Below are 12244 nucleotides of genomic sequence, written 5' to 3' on the forward strand. Positions count from 1 at the left end.
TATTTTGTATTGTTGATATGTCAGTCATCAGCTTTTTCTTCAAAGTGACAGCTCTAATTTTGAATATGCAGCCGTGACTGTGATGAATGTACTGACAAACACGTTGTATTTATATTCATTTTACCGGCAATGATAATTAACAAAATATTTACACAGTAATACTCTGTACCATGGTTCTGCTGACCAACAAAAAAAAACTATCTTCATAAACGCCATTAAACAGCATTTAAATAATCTTTGAAAGTGCTGATAAAGTGTTGTTTATTTAATTTCACCACGTAGCCTATGATTTTAGTATCGATTTCATAATTGTCGAAAGTTTATGCAAACACACGGCCACTCCTAATTTCAAAACGAGATTATGAACCATGCTCAAATGTGTACTGTGTAACTAATTCTGTTCTGTACTGTACGGTAAACGAAAAGCGCGCCTCTTGTGGTCATTTTAAGTTTCTACAGTATGTTTCACAGGAAGCTTCGCTTTCACAAACTCAGCCGGTCGGTGTTGTTATGAACTGCGTCACTTTGCTAATTTGTTGCGAGATAGAGGAGTTGGTGGAGTAATCTCGTGAAGCGGTTCAACGGTTTTATTGGCAATATTCAAGTAATTTTGTGTCTCGATTTTTTATATTTATCGAGTCTACATTTGGCACGATGGTAAAGGTGTCGTTCAATTCGGCCCTCGCTCAGAAAGATGCGAGAAAGGAAGAAGAAAAGAGCGAAACTCTTATCATTCCCGAAGACAAGGTGAGCTGTATTTTTGGTGCAAAACAAAAGCGGCACCATGGTGATTGTTGTTACCTTCAAGTACTTGTTAACATAGTTAATGTTGAGAATCAGATATGTTGTTTGTCAGCCTTTTATAAAACGACAGGCGTCGACGCTGTTATAAAAATAAAAAGGAAGTTACTTTTTGTGAGGCCTTTTCGGTACAGTGTCAAATCACCATAGTTTAGGCTACATTTCTGTGAACAATTGGCACTGGAAAATAACACGGCGGGGGCGTCTAGATTAGGATGACATTAGACATATGTAGAATCTAAATGATGCATTAATGATTTAGTGTAACATCAAAGGATGTACAGTATTTTGTAAAATATGTATGTACATTGGAAATGAGATCCGACTTTAGGAGCTATAGAATATACCCTCAATGTTGTTCAGAAATGTAATTTACGAAATGTTATACGTTTTTTGAATGACGCTTTGGATAAAAGGTGTGACGAAATGTAATTTGTCAAAACTGTTTGAACAACTTTGAATTGCTTGTTATCTTTATTACTAGTGGATTATTCAATTTTTGTCTTTAACCCAATTGGCAACGGTCCTACATTTTGATTGCAGTTAGCCCTGCCTGGAGGCCAGAGGTTCGAATCACAAGCATTGTTTAATTTTTTTCTTTTTTTTTTTAATGTCATTGATGATTATTTTCCTGCAACTGACTGTGAACTGTACACATACAAAAACATACAAATGAAAATCATAATGACGCTCCGATCATGCCATAACATGTTCCATATAAACCTTACCCCACATTTGCTCATACCATGAAATACTAGACTCAGAACCTATGCAGTACTCATTGGGAATAGGATGGTACGTTTTGTGGAACACATGGGCCAGTCATGAAGTTTGTTTAACACCAGTAAGCATGTTTATTTAGGCCTACATCTTAAGCAATGGTTTGCATTTTACCAATACTATAAATGCAATGTTTAAATAAATAAGGCCAGTACTGAAAATGGGTTTTTTGTAGTCGGTTTGTAGTAATAGTTTGATGTGTGGAATTTGTTTTTGCAAATCTGTTGCAGCCGGCCTGTTCAACTTGTAATATTATCAAGCATTTGATAAGCAGACTGTATATTTTCAACGCTGAAATTCCTTGAACAATTACCTGGCAGGGATACCATATTGTGGTCTTTCAAGACCCCAAAATTGGCTTAATATTGCAGATATTTTTACAGTGCTACTGTCGCTGCACCTCACTTGTCTAAGTCTAGTATTTCAAAGACCGTTAGAGGTACTTCATATTAGCTGGGCTAAATACAATCCATGTGTCGGTGACTTTCACTTTAATATCTGCCTGTGTGACTGTTATTTCTTCACGAAAGAGTCTCCAAGTCAGTTATGGTGACAGAATCTAGGGGCAGACTTTTTATTTGCAGTTTATGCTAAATTATTTTAAAAAAACTGTTCCACATTCCACCAAGAACCAACATGCTTTATTAAAAATTATGGTGACTTATTTTAAAATAATACCACAACAGTAATTCATTCTGATAAAGTATAGTGATTAGAAGTTCAATTTAGTGAAAAAATCAACCCCAAATGCAAACGTTCTAAATTAATTCCCATACACATTTGTTCATTTTTGAGGATAGTACAAGACTCACATGTATTCTAATTGTATGTACTGTAAATAAAGATTATTTTAGTATATAGCACAAGTACATCGTAGTTCTAATTATATAAAATGATAATACTTGTAACTTATAATTACAGTAATGCTTCTGCAGAGGAATTTCATCTTGTTGAGACACAAGCCACAGTGAAATGAAATACTTGGCATTCAGCCAGTGCAGGCTTCCTATGATGTCAAATCAGTAAATAGATCAAATGATACCTGTGGTTCAAGTGGGGTCCCTTGCTAAGAAAAAAACAGCTGAAAAACATTCTGGGGCTACTTCCTCACATACTGCTCAAAGTATTACTCCCTGCTATATATATATATATATATATATATATATATATATATATATATATATATATATATATACACACAGTGCCTTGCAAAAGTATTCAGATCCCTGACCAATTCTCTCATATTACTGAATTACAAATGGTACATTGAAATTTTGTTCTGTTTGATATTTTATTTTTAAACACTTAAACTCAAAATCAATTATTGTAAGGTGACATTGGTTTTATGTTGGGAAATATTTAAGAAAAATAAACTGAAATATCTTGCTTGCATAAGTATTCAACCCCCACACATTAATATTTGGTAGAGCCACCTTTTGCTGCAATAACAGCTTTAAGTCTTTTGGGGTAAGTATGTACCAGCTTTTCACACAGTGTCGGAGTGATTTTGTTACATTCTTCTTGGCAGATTTGCTCCAGGTTGTTCAGGTTGCTTGGATGACGCTTGTGGACCGCAATTTTCAAATAGCGCCACAGATTCTCAATGGGATTGAGATCAGGACTTTGACTGGGCCACTGTAGGACATTCACCTTTTTGTTCTTGAGCCACTCCAATGTTGCTTTGGCCTTGTGCTTGGGATCATTGTCCTGCTGAAAGGTGAATTTCCTCCCAAGCTTCAGTTTTTTAGCGGACTGAAGCAGATTCTCTTGCAGTATTTTCCTGTATTTTGCTCCATCCATTCTTCCTTCAGTTGTAACAAGATGCCCAGTCCCTGCTGATGAGAAGCATCCCCACAGCATGATGCTGCCACCACCATACTTCACTGTAGGGATGGTGTGTCTTGAGGCATGGGCAGTGTTAGGTTTGCACCACACATAGCTCTTTGAGTTTTGGCCAAAAAGCTCTATCTTGGTCTCATCTGACCACAAAACCTTTTCCCACATCGCAGCTGGGTCACTCTCATGCTTTCTGGCAAACTCCAGACGTGCTTTCAGATGGTACTTTTTGAGTAACAGCTTCTTTCTTGCCACACTCCCATACAGGCCAGTGTTATGCAGAGCTCTTGATATGGTTGACTGGTGCACCATTACTCCACTCCCAGCCACTGAACTCTGTAGCTCCTTCAAAGTGATTGTTGGCCTCTCTGTGGCTTCTCTCACAAGTCTCCTTCTTGTTTGAGCACTGAGTTTTGAGGGATGGCCTTTTCTTGGCAGTGCCTGGGTGGTGTGATGCAGCTTCCACTTCCTGATTATTGATCCCACTGTGCTCACTGGGATATCCAAACACTTGGATATTATTTTGTACCCTTTCCCTAATCTGTGAATTTGTATTACTTTATCTCTAACTTCTGTAAAATGCTCTTTGGTCTTCATTTTCCTTCAAATTCACAGCCTTACCAATGATCCTTCAACAGTGGGGTTTTTATCCAGAAAATGTGACAGCAACTTTAATGGTTCACAGGTGGAGGCCAATGGTAAGATAATTGTGTCCTCGTTAGGGCAATTTCTTTCATCTATGCAAACTGGGAGCTTCCACAGCACAGGGGTTGAATACTTATGCAAGCAAGATATTTCAGTTTTTTATTTTTCTTAAAAATATTTCCCAACATAAAACCAATGTCACCTTACAATAATTGATTCTGCGTTTCAGTGTTTAAAAATAAAATATCAAACGGAACGAAATTTCAATGTACCATTTGTAATTCGGTAATATGAGAGAATTGGTCAGGGGTCTGAATACTTTTGCAAGGCACTGTATGTGTGTATGTGTGTGTGTGTGTGTATGTATATATATATATATATATATATATATATATATATATATATATATATATATATATATATATAATATTTTTGGTGCTTATTTTGATTTTTCGAGTTTTGTGTAAATTGTTTTTTTCTGGGTTTTCGGTTTTTGTATACTGTATAACGTTATTGTTTTCAGTTACTTTCCAAAATTCTAATTGAATTTAATTAAATTCAAAATGAGCTAAAGGAAATAGTGCAATAATGCTTGTTAAATTTTGGTGAAACAATGCATGTGCAAAAGTTTTTCTACCAGCTGGTCACACCTCCAACACAGAAAAAAAAAACCCATTGTAATCAATTTTACATTCTGTAGCTCTGCTGATTTATCTAATTAAATAGACAGTGTATATTGATTCAGTGAAATAGTGTAGGCAATTTCATGTAAACTAGCCATGATTAAATATTACCTATTAAATATCTGTGTAGAAACTTTAGAAGTCTTGGTATTAAGTAAGGGTGATTTGGGTTTAATTTGGGTCAGGGTGTTCAAATGGAGTAGATTATTGTAGATTTCTATGGTTTTTAATACTTTGTTATAATGCAGAACATAATTGCATTTGTCGGGGTGTGAAATATAGAACTGCATTGTATGTTCCATTTATGGTGAAAGGCTGTCTTACCAAAGATTTATTAGAGGAAGTTTTAACTTGAATGGATTTCTTGAAAATCCATGAATTATTCAATTCATTGGAATTACGTTGGGACAGAGTAAAGAGTAATGTTATTTCGAGCTGTAGCTATTTGGTTGATTAAGTTATACTCCCTTTAATTATATTCAGTTCCTTAGTTATGTGGTTCTACTTTTGTAAAATGAAGTAAAAGCTGCTGCTGCCTTTTTTTTTTTTAAACAACCAAATGAGCCTGCACTCAAAGCTCAAGTTCAATTCAACAAAATAATATATTTCAAGACAATAAAGACATGCTTTGGTCCAAACATACCATCGTCAAAATGTGTGAGGTATTAGGTAAACCCAAAAAGCATCTGTAGTTCATTATGATTTCTTTTAAGTATTGGAACACACTCCTCTGGGATTCAGGGACTTGGCAAATAGCTGTAGACACCCTTTAATTAGGACACAAAATAATTGATCCCTTGCCTGGATTGACTTGGCCTAGATGCAGTTTTCAAACGAACACTCCTGGGCAGGCCGGCCACCTGCCTGTCAGGACGTTTGGTAAATCTCATTTGATTTAAGTAATTCCAGGAGAGCTCTGATGGACAGGTGGGCATATGCCTTGGACGCCATAAAGGTACTTTGTTACATATGAGGGGTGCCTATGTCAAATATTTTAGGGTTGAACTGAGTTGCAGATGGAAATAGGTTCTGAGGTTTGAATACAAGATCAAGCCTGTATCGGTCTCTATCTACAGCCTGTTGAGTCATGTTAATGTTTCAGCATATCTTAACAGAACTTAACTGTTTGATATGAAGTTATAACTGAATGACTGGCTAATGGGAACACTAGCTTCTTAAGCTAACATTAGGTGTTGCAAGATTAGTTCTAGTCGGGGTCTGTGAAACAAGCCATATGTAACACATCAGAAATGCATGCCCTCTAAGGGTCGGGACCATTTAAAGGATTTTTCATCCAAACTGCGAGTGAGAAGTCTAAGGCAGTACTGTTAAGTGACAGGGACAACTGTTATATTCATGTATATATCTCAGTAAGGATTTTACTGTCTTCTCTCTCCTTTTCAAAACATACTAGCAGTAATGTATTACATCTCTCTATTATATAGAAAAAAAAGCCAGTGCAGACAGAAATGAATATGTCCTCCAGCCTGCCGAGCGGAAGCTCTCATTCCGCCCTTTATCATTAGCGTTGCCATGCAATGTAGCGAGGAACAGAGAAGGTGAGGGTACTGCAGGTCAGACCTCAACTTGATCACTTTAATCATGAAATAACAATTGAAAAAAAATCCTATTTATATGCTCCCTGCCTACACCACAGTGTGCTTCATCAAGTTTATTGATGGCAACGTTAGACATCAGTGTATAGCACAGATTTAAATTACTGCACAAGCTATTGCCTTTTTTTAGTATCTTTCTGACAGTAGTTGTGTGAGGCGACTTTCATTGTTCTGTATAGTCACAGCAGACAGCAGCTATTGGAACTCTATACTCAAACTGAAAATTGTGTTAAAGCAGACATGAAACTCCTTAAAAGGTTATAAGATTGATGTATCTTAAATTATGAGAGTTACAGTTCACCACTGTAAATTAACTAAGTGGACTTCCAGCAATGAGTTTTCCTGTGGACTTTCAATTTCCTAATGACTTGGCTAGATTACACACAATTGTTTCTCTCATGCATCTGAAACAAAACCTTTGCTACTGTACATGAACCATCTCTTAGAGGTGAAAGGAAACCACACCGTTACACAGTTATAATTGTTTGGGTCCAGAGGCTCTTCACAATAGACAAGGGGAAGGAACGGGGAAGGAACGGGGAAGGAACGGGGAAGGAACGGGGGGGGGTGCAAGTCCAGCTATTCCACTGCCGACCGTGGATGGGAGTTTTCAGGGGGCAGTCATTGGTATATCCCATGTACCAATGACTATACACCAACATTAACACACAACGTGCAGCACACAATTCACATGGGCGGGGCACTTTGCCACAGTGTTTTAAAGCCATGGTCCTGGATTACCACTTGATGGTGTTAGTTAATTACACTTTCTTGTAGACTTTTAATCTGTTTGTCTTTTTTGATTGCAGGATCCTGAAGATGTGATTCATATCCACCAAAAGTCAAAAACCTGGCGCTGTTGCAAGTACCTTGGACTAGCTCTGATGCTGTCTGGTGTGGTAGTTGGAGGTGTTTATCTCTACAGATACTTCATGTACCCGGTAAACATTAACTTTTTGTGCATACTCTTTCTCAGTCTCTATTTTGGCAGATTTTGTGGGGTTGTTTTCTTACTGTTCTTTCAGGAGCCCCTTAGGTTAATGCTGTGGTCAGTGCTAAACAGGAGCATATATTAAAAAGAGGGCGATGGTATGGGTGACCCTGCAGCGGCTTTTTCATCTCATCTTGCCAAGGGATACAAACAAGTATGGCAGGGCAAGGCAAAAAATAGGGAAAATGTCACAAAGGAATATAAAGATTGGTTAAAACATAAATTAAATTGTGTGGTGATAGTCTATTTATCCAGCAGTTTTTAGGCGATAGCATAAATAAACATGAATTAAAAGAGATGTAAAATGTGAAACGATAAAATACAGACCCCTGTGAGTCAGTGGCTATTTAAACTCAGGATTGTTTTCTTAATTCTGGACTCCCTTCTTGAATATATGCATTATATCCTCTAAGACTCACTTAACATATAACTGTTCTTTGGTATTCCTAGGAAGTGTTAATCTGTGGATACAAGTACCGTGAAGACGATTACATGATCCCAAATGCACCCAACCCGTCTGCTCGTTTGCGTGAGATTGAAGAAAGAATCCGTATTCTTGAGGAGGAACAAGTTGAGCTGATTAACGTCCCTGTCCCAGAGTTTGCTGACAGTGACCCGGCTGACATAGTTCATGATTTTCACAGAGTAAGAAATCTTATATTGACTAAAGCAAATGTTCAGCTAATCCATGTAATCAGCTTTAGTAATAATGCAGAATATTTAAAGTAATTATTGCATATCAAATAGGATTTACTAAAATGTTGTGCAGATATGATGATTAAGATCATTTTTGACACTTACAGCAACTGTATAATACTTGCACTGCATCGTGTTTTCTTTCTGCTAGAGGCTTACAGCTTACCTGGATCTCAGTCTTAACAGATGCTATGTGATTCCCTTGAATACTTCTATTGTCATGCCACCAAGAGACTTTCTGGAGCTGCTGATTAACATCAAGGTAAGAGCCATGCATCCATGTAGTGATTAGTTCAGAAAGCCTGTCCTTGTTAATAGGGGGTTGGGATGGCTTACAGTTTAGGTCAAGTTTTGTAGCCTTTTTTTATGATTTATTTTCTTCATTAATCTTTTATTACAGGCTTTAATAGATAGGTGTTGTACAACTATAGCAAAGACACAAACATATATTTTGAGATGCTGGCATCTTCTCATTTTATTTAAATGATGGTGGATCTAAATAATAAAAAAATGGACCAACCTGGAGGACTCCAAACCTTAGTTAAAAAGAGTTCTCTAGATGCTGGTTTTCCTAGATGGTGAAAAAAACAGCAGTAATTTGATCCATCCATGGTATTATTATTATTATTATTATTATTATTATTATTATTATTATTATTATATTATTAATGAATCAATAAACTGTTCCTGCAGGCTGGAACCTACCTTCCCCAGTCGTATCTGATCCACGAACAGATGATTGTCACTGATCGCATTGAAAATGTCGATCAGTTGGGCTATTTTATTTATAACCTGTGCCGTGGCAAGGAGACCTACAGACTTCAGCGCAGAGATGTTATTAGAGGTAAGCTGACAAAGTGCACATTGGTATAATAGTCTAATGAAAGCTGAACTCCAGTGATCAGAAAAGGGGTGAAAAAAGTTCTTATGAAAAGTATTAGAATGGCTTTTAAAACACAAGCAACTTAGTTTTACGTTTTAAAAAGGAAGACTGCTGGTGTAGTATACACATTTTAATGGCTGTATGTTTTGCTGAATATTTACTGTCTAGTGTCTGTTTACAAGCCACTGGTCTACGGAATGTAACAAATTAACATTAAAACATTAAGAAATAATACTATTGCATGGATAACTGGTAGCGTAAACATATCATAAAAATAATTAGTCAACAGTTATAACTTGGCAAAAAGTGAAGAACTTTTTTTTAAGACTGTCCTAATTGGTTGTAAACAATGTAATTTTTTTAATGCTATGGTCTAATATGCATATTTTGTTTCTTTGAAAACAGGCATTCAGAAGCGTGAGGCTTTGAACTGCCACACAATCCGTCACTTTGAGAATAGGTTTGCTGTTGAAACTGTCATCTGTGAGAAGTAGTGCACAGAACCACTCAAGTGACAGCTTGCTGTTGAAAAAACACACTTATTTTTTCACTTTTGTGTGCAGTGATTTGAGTTTTTAATCCTGCTGTTGCTTTCTATTTTTGTATGAACTAGTAATGTTAACAGGGTTGTGTTGTAAAACTTCATCCTACTCATCTCATAGCAGCAACTAGCTATTGAGAAGTTATTCTGTCAAGTGTTGTTTTAATTTTTTTAATAATAAAAAAATAGCGGCAATATTCTAAAAACAATGGTATTTACATCTAATCTCTTTTTAGGAAGTTTCATTTTCAGGGTTTAACTGCTTGTTTGATTAATGTAAACTTTAAATGGAATCCAGGTGAATTAGAAGAATATGTCATGGACTGGGCAATATAACGCTATCTGTATTTTAAAAATGCAAAGTAATCTAAAAAATTGCAGTTCACTTCAAATTTTATACCACTTACCTGGCTGTAGACTGTTTTATCCATTTTTTTTTTTTTTCTAGGTTTTACGTTTTACTTATTTGTGGTAACCAATAAGATACCGCAAAGCATTTGGAAAATGTATAGCTTACTTATAGTACTAATTTGTATATTGCCTTCGTTCTGTGTAAAAGGTAACTTATACCACAATAAATCTTGGACTCGATCCTTTCTATGTTTTTTTTTTTTTTTTTTTTCATCAAAAGTGATGAAACTGAGATTCTTTTTTTTTACTATTGTTGAGACTGTCAGAATCTGGGAGTATATGCTCATATGTCACACATTTGTATATATCTAGAGAATTGGTTACATAATTTAGTCTAACCAAGGAAATACTTGGACAGTGGAAAGTCTGAATATGCCTGTACGTATTAATTACTGGGGAATCTGTTACCAGTCTTACTGGAATAATTGTTTAAGTGAACATGGAGATCACTGTGTCGGTATCTCCACTATGTGTTTACTGCCGGACCAAATGAGTCTAATTTACATGAAAGTGTGGGATATTACATATTTGTTTGTATTAAAGTTGCTATTGATGTGTAATTCTCATTTATATGCTGACGACACTTCAATGTATAATATGTCATTTGGAATGACAACCCCTTTGTGCCAGGTATTTTATAAAGCTGCCACCATCTCAGTGTCGGAGCCTGGGGGTTATGTACTGTATACCCTGCATGCTAAATGTGTGCATGACCATGCCATTGATGGAGTTTTTATATTTCATTTCTTCTAACAATGTGTGGTAGTCTGATATAATCTGTGTGTCTGGGCATATCCAAACAATAAGGACTATTGATATTATTGTCCTTAGGACATGCCTCCAACATGTGAGGCTGCATGAAAGATTATTATCTCAGACAGATCCCCAAGATGTGTAACCTGTTTTGGCCATGTGCTTAGTAGCGCATCGACTTTTAAATATTTCACAAACCAAATAAATGTATCCACTTGTATGCCAAACAATGGGTTGCTTGCTATTTATAAAACATTGATTTGTGAAACATTCAAAGTAATAGTAATCATTATTAATATTGAATATTGGTTCAATCAAATGATGTAATGAGGACCAGCAGATTTTAAAAAAAATGGATTTAAAGCAGTAATTAGTTAATTAACTTGCATCTAAAATTAACTCCTACTAGTATTTAATGGTTTAACATGAATAGGTAATTATAGACAAGATAATAATTTATTTTTGTGACAGTCCAGTATAGTTGCTTTTATCAGAATATTATTGCAACCTTACCGTTCTTAAGGTTCTGCAGTTTCAGTGTGCTTGTAAAAGAGGTCCTTTAATTGTCTCATGTAGCTGCTGGTGTTGGGTGCTTCTCTTGGTCTTGCTTTGTCCTAAGGGAAGTCAAACTGAATCAAGTGCAGGACTAAAGGCTGGCGTTGATCCACAGGGCCTCTAGTTAAGATGAAGAAAAGAGGCTGGCTGAGATGGAACTGAAGGCCGTGTTCTCCTTGAAGCAGCACATCTTAAACATCTTTGCAGAGGGGTTTTGTTAGAATCATCCAATTAAAGTTTATCTGCCTAGAGGATTTAGAGAAAAGATCACTCCTTCTTTTCATGTCTCCTCCCTTATTAACTCGTATTGATTATCATATGGAAATCAGTCAGTTGTTACATAAAGGTTACCAAGAGGACACATTCTGTGGATCTTGTGGTCTGCAGCATGTCACAAGTGACTTATTATTTTAAAAGGTCCTTGGACTCCAATGAGTCTGTGCAAGGTCATAAAACTCTCAACTCCTAATAACAGAATTTACACTCTGGGAAGAATTGCAAGTCAACCTAAAAGGTTTGTTCTTAAGGACAGATACTTCTGATGTTATACAAACTGAAATCACAGTATAAAACATACATTAGTCAAATAAAAGCATTTGATAACTTGAATTTTTGAAAAAAAAAAAAATTCGTTAAATGACCCTTCTGCAATTTTTGCAAGTGGCAACTATAAGTTAGTACATGAAAATCTAAATAAAACCACATTTACAAACGGGCAGAAATGAATGCTGCACACTTCAGCCTTTTAGGCAAAAAGTGAATAAAACAACAACAAAAAAAGTATTTCTGCAAGCTTCCATGTGTGATGTTTTTAGAGACTGGGCAAGATGCCACAAGATCCTGGGGAACGTCATCCTGTCTGTTAAAGCATCAAGCTCTGCAAAAATTGATGCAAGCAATTACGCAATTATGCAACTCCCCTGAGTAAATGTTTCGAAAAATGAAACATAAAACAGTGCTTCTGATGTGAAAAATATCCTACAATCTTCTATTACACAGGGGTGTAATACTTCTCGGGTAGGAAGAGCACCGCTTCCGTACTTCACATGCGAT

The 12244-nt window shown here is 36.2% G+C and overlaps 1 protein-coding gene across 1 annotated transcript; it reads left to right on the forward strand.

Annotated features, from left to right (window-relative positions):
- Positions 1–476: 476 nt before the first annotated feature.
- LOC121320555 (integral membrane protein 2B-like) lies at positions 477–10063 on the forward strand. The gene is made up of 6 exons (XM_041258980.1): positions 477–747; positions 7171–7302; positions 7803–7997; positions 8200–8310; positions 8742–8892; positions 9337–10063. Exons 1-6 carry the CDS (start codon positions 655–657, stop codon positions 9423–9425), a joined length of 771 nt encoding a protein of 256 aa, XP_041114914.1. The 5' UTR covers positions 477–654; the 3' UTR covers positions 9426–10063.
- The last annotated feature ends 2181 nt before the right edge of the window (positions 10064–12244 follow it).

This window comes from Polyodon spathula, chromosome 9, assembly GCF_017654505.1.
Source record: "Polyodon spathula isolate WHYD16114869_AA chromosome 9, ASM1765450v1, whole genome shotgun sequence".
In the NCBI taxonomy this organism is placed as follows: domain Eukaryota; kingdom Metazoa; phylum Chordata; class Actinopteri; order Acipenseriformes; family Polyodontidae; genus Polyodon; species Polyodon spathula.

What these genes read in the sequence shown, in the direction of transcription:
- LOC121320555 (XM_041258980.1), top strand. Translation starts at nt 655, where the DNA reads ATGGTAAAGGTGTCGTTCAATTCGGCCCTCGCTCAGAAAGATGCGAGA. An exon ending in TTATCATTCCCGAAGACAAG is followed by an intron (nt 748 to 7,170) that starts GTGAGCTGTATT and finishes TTTTGATTGCAG; the next exon opens with GATCCTGAAGATGTGATTCA. An exon ending in ACAGATACTTCATGTACCCG is followed by an intron (nt 7,303 to 7,802) that starts GTAAACATTAAC and finishes TGGTATTCCTAG; the next exon opens with GAAGTGTTAATCTGTGGATA.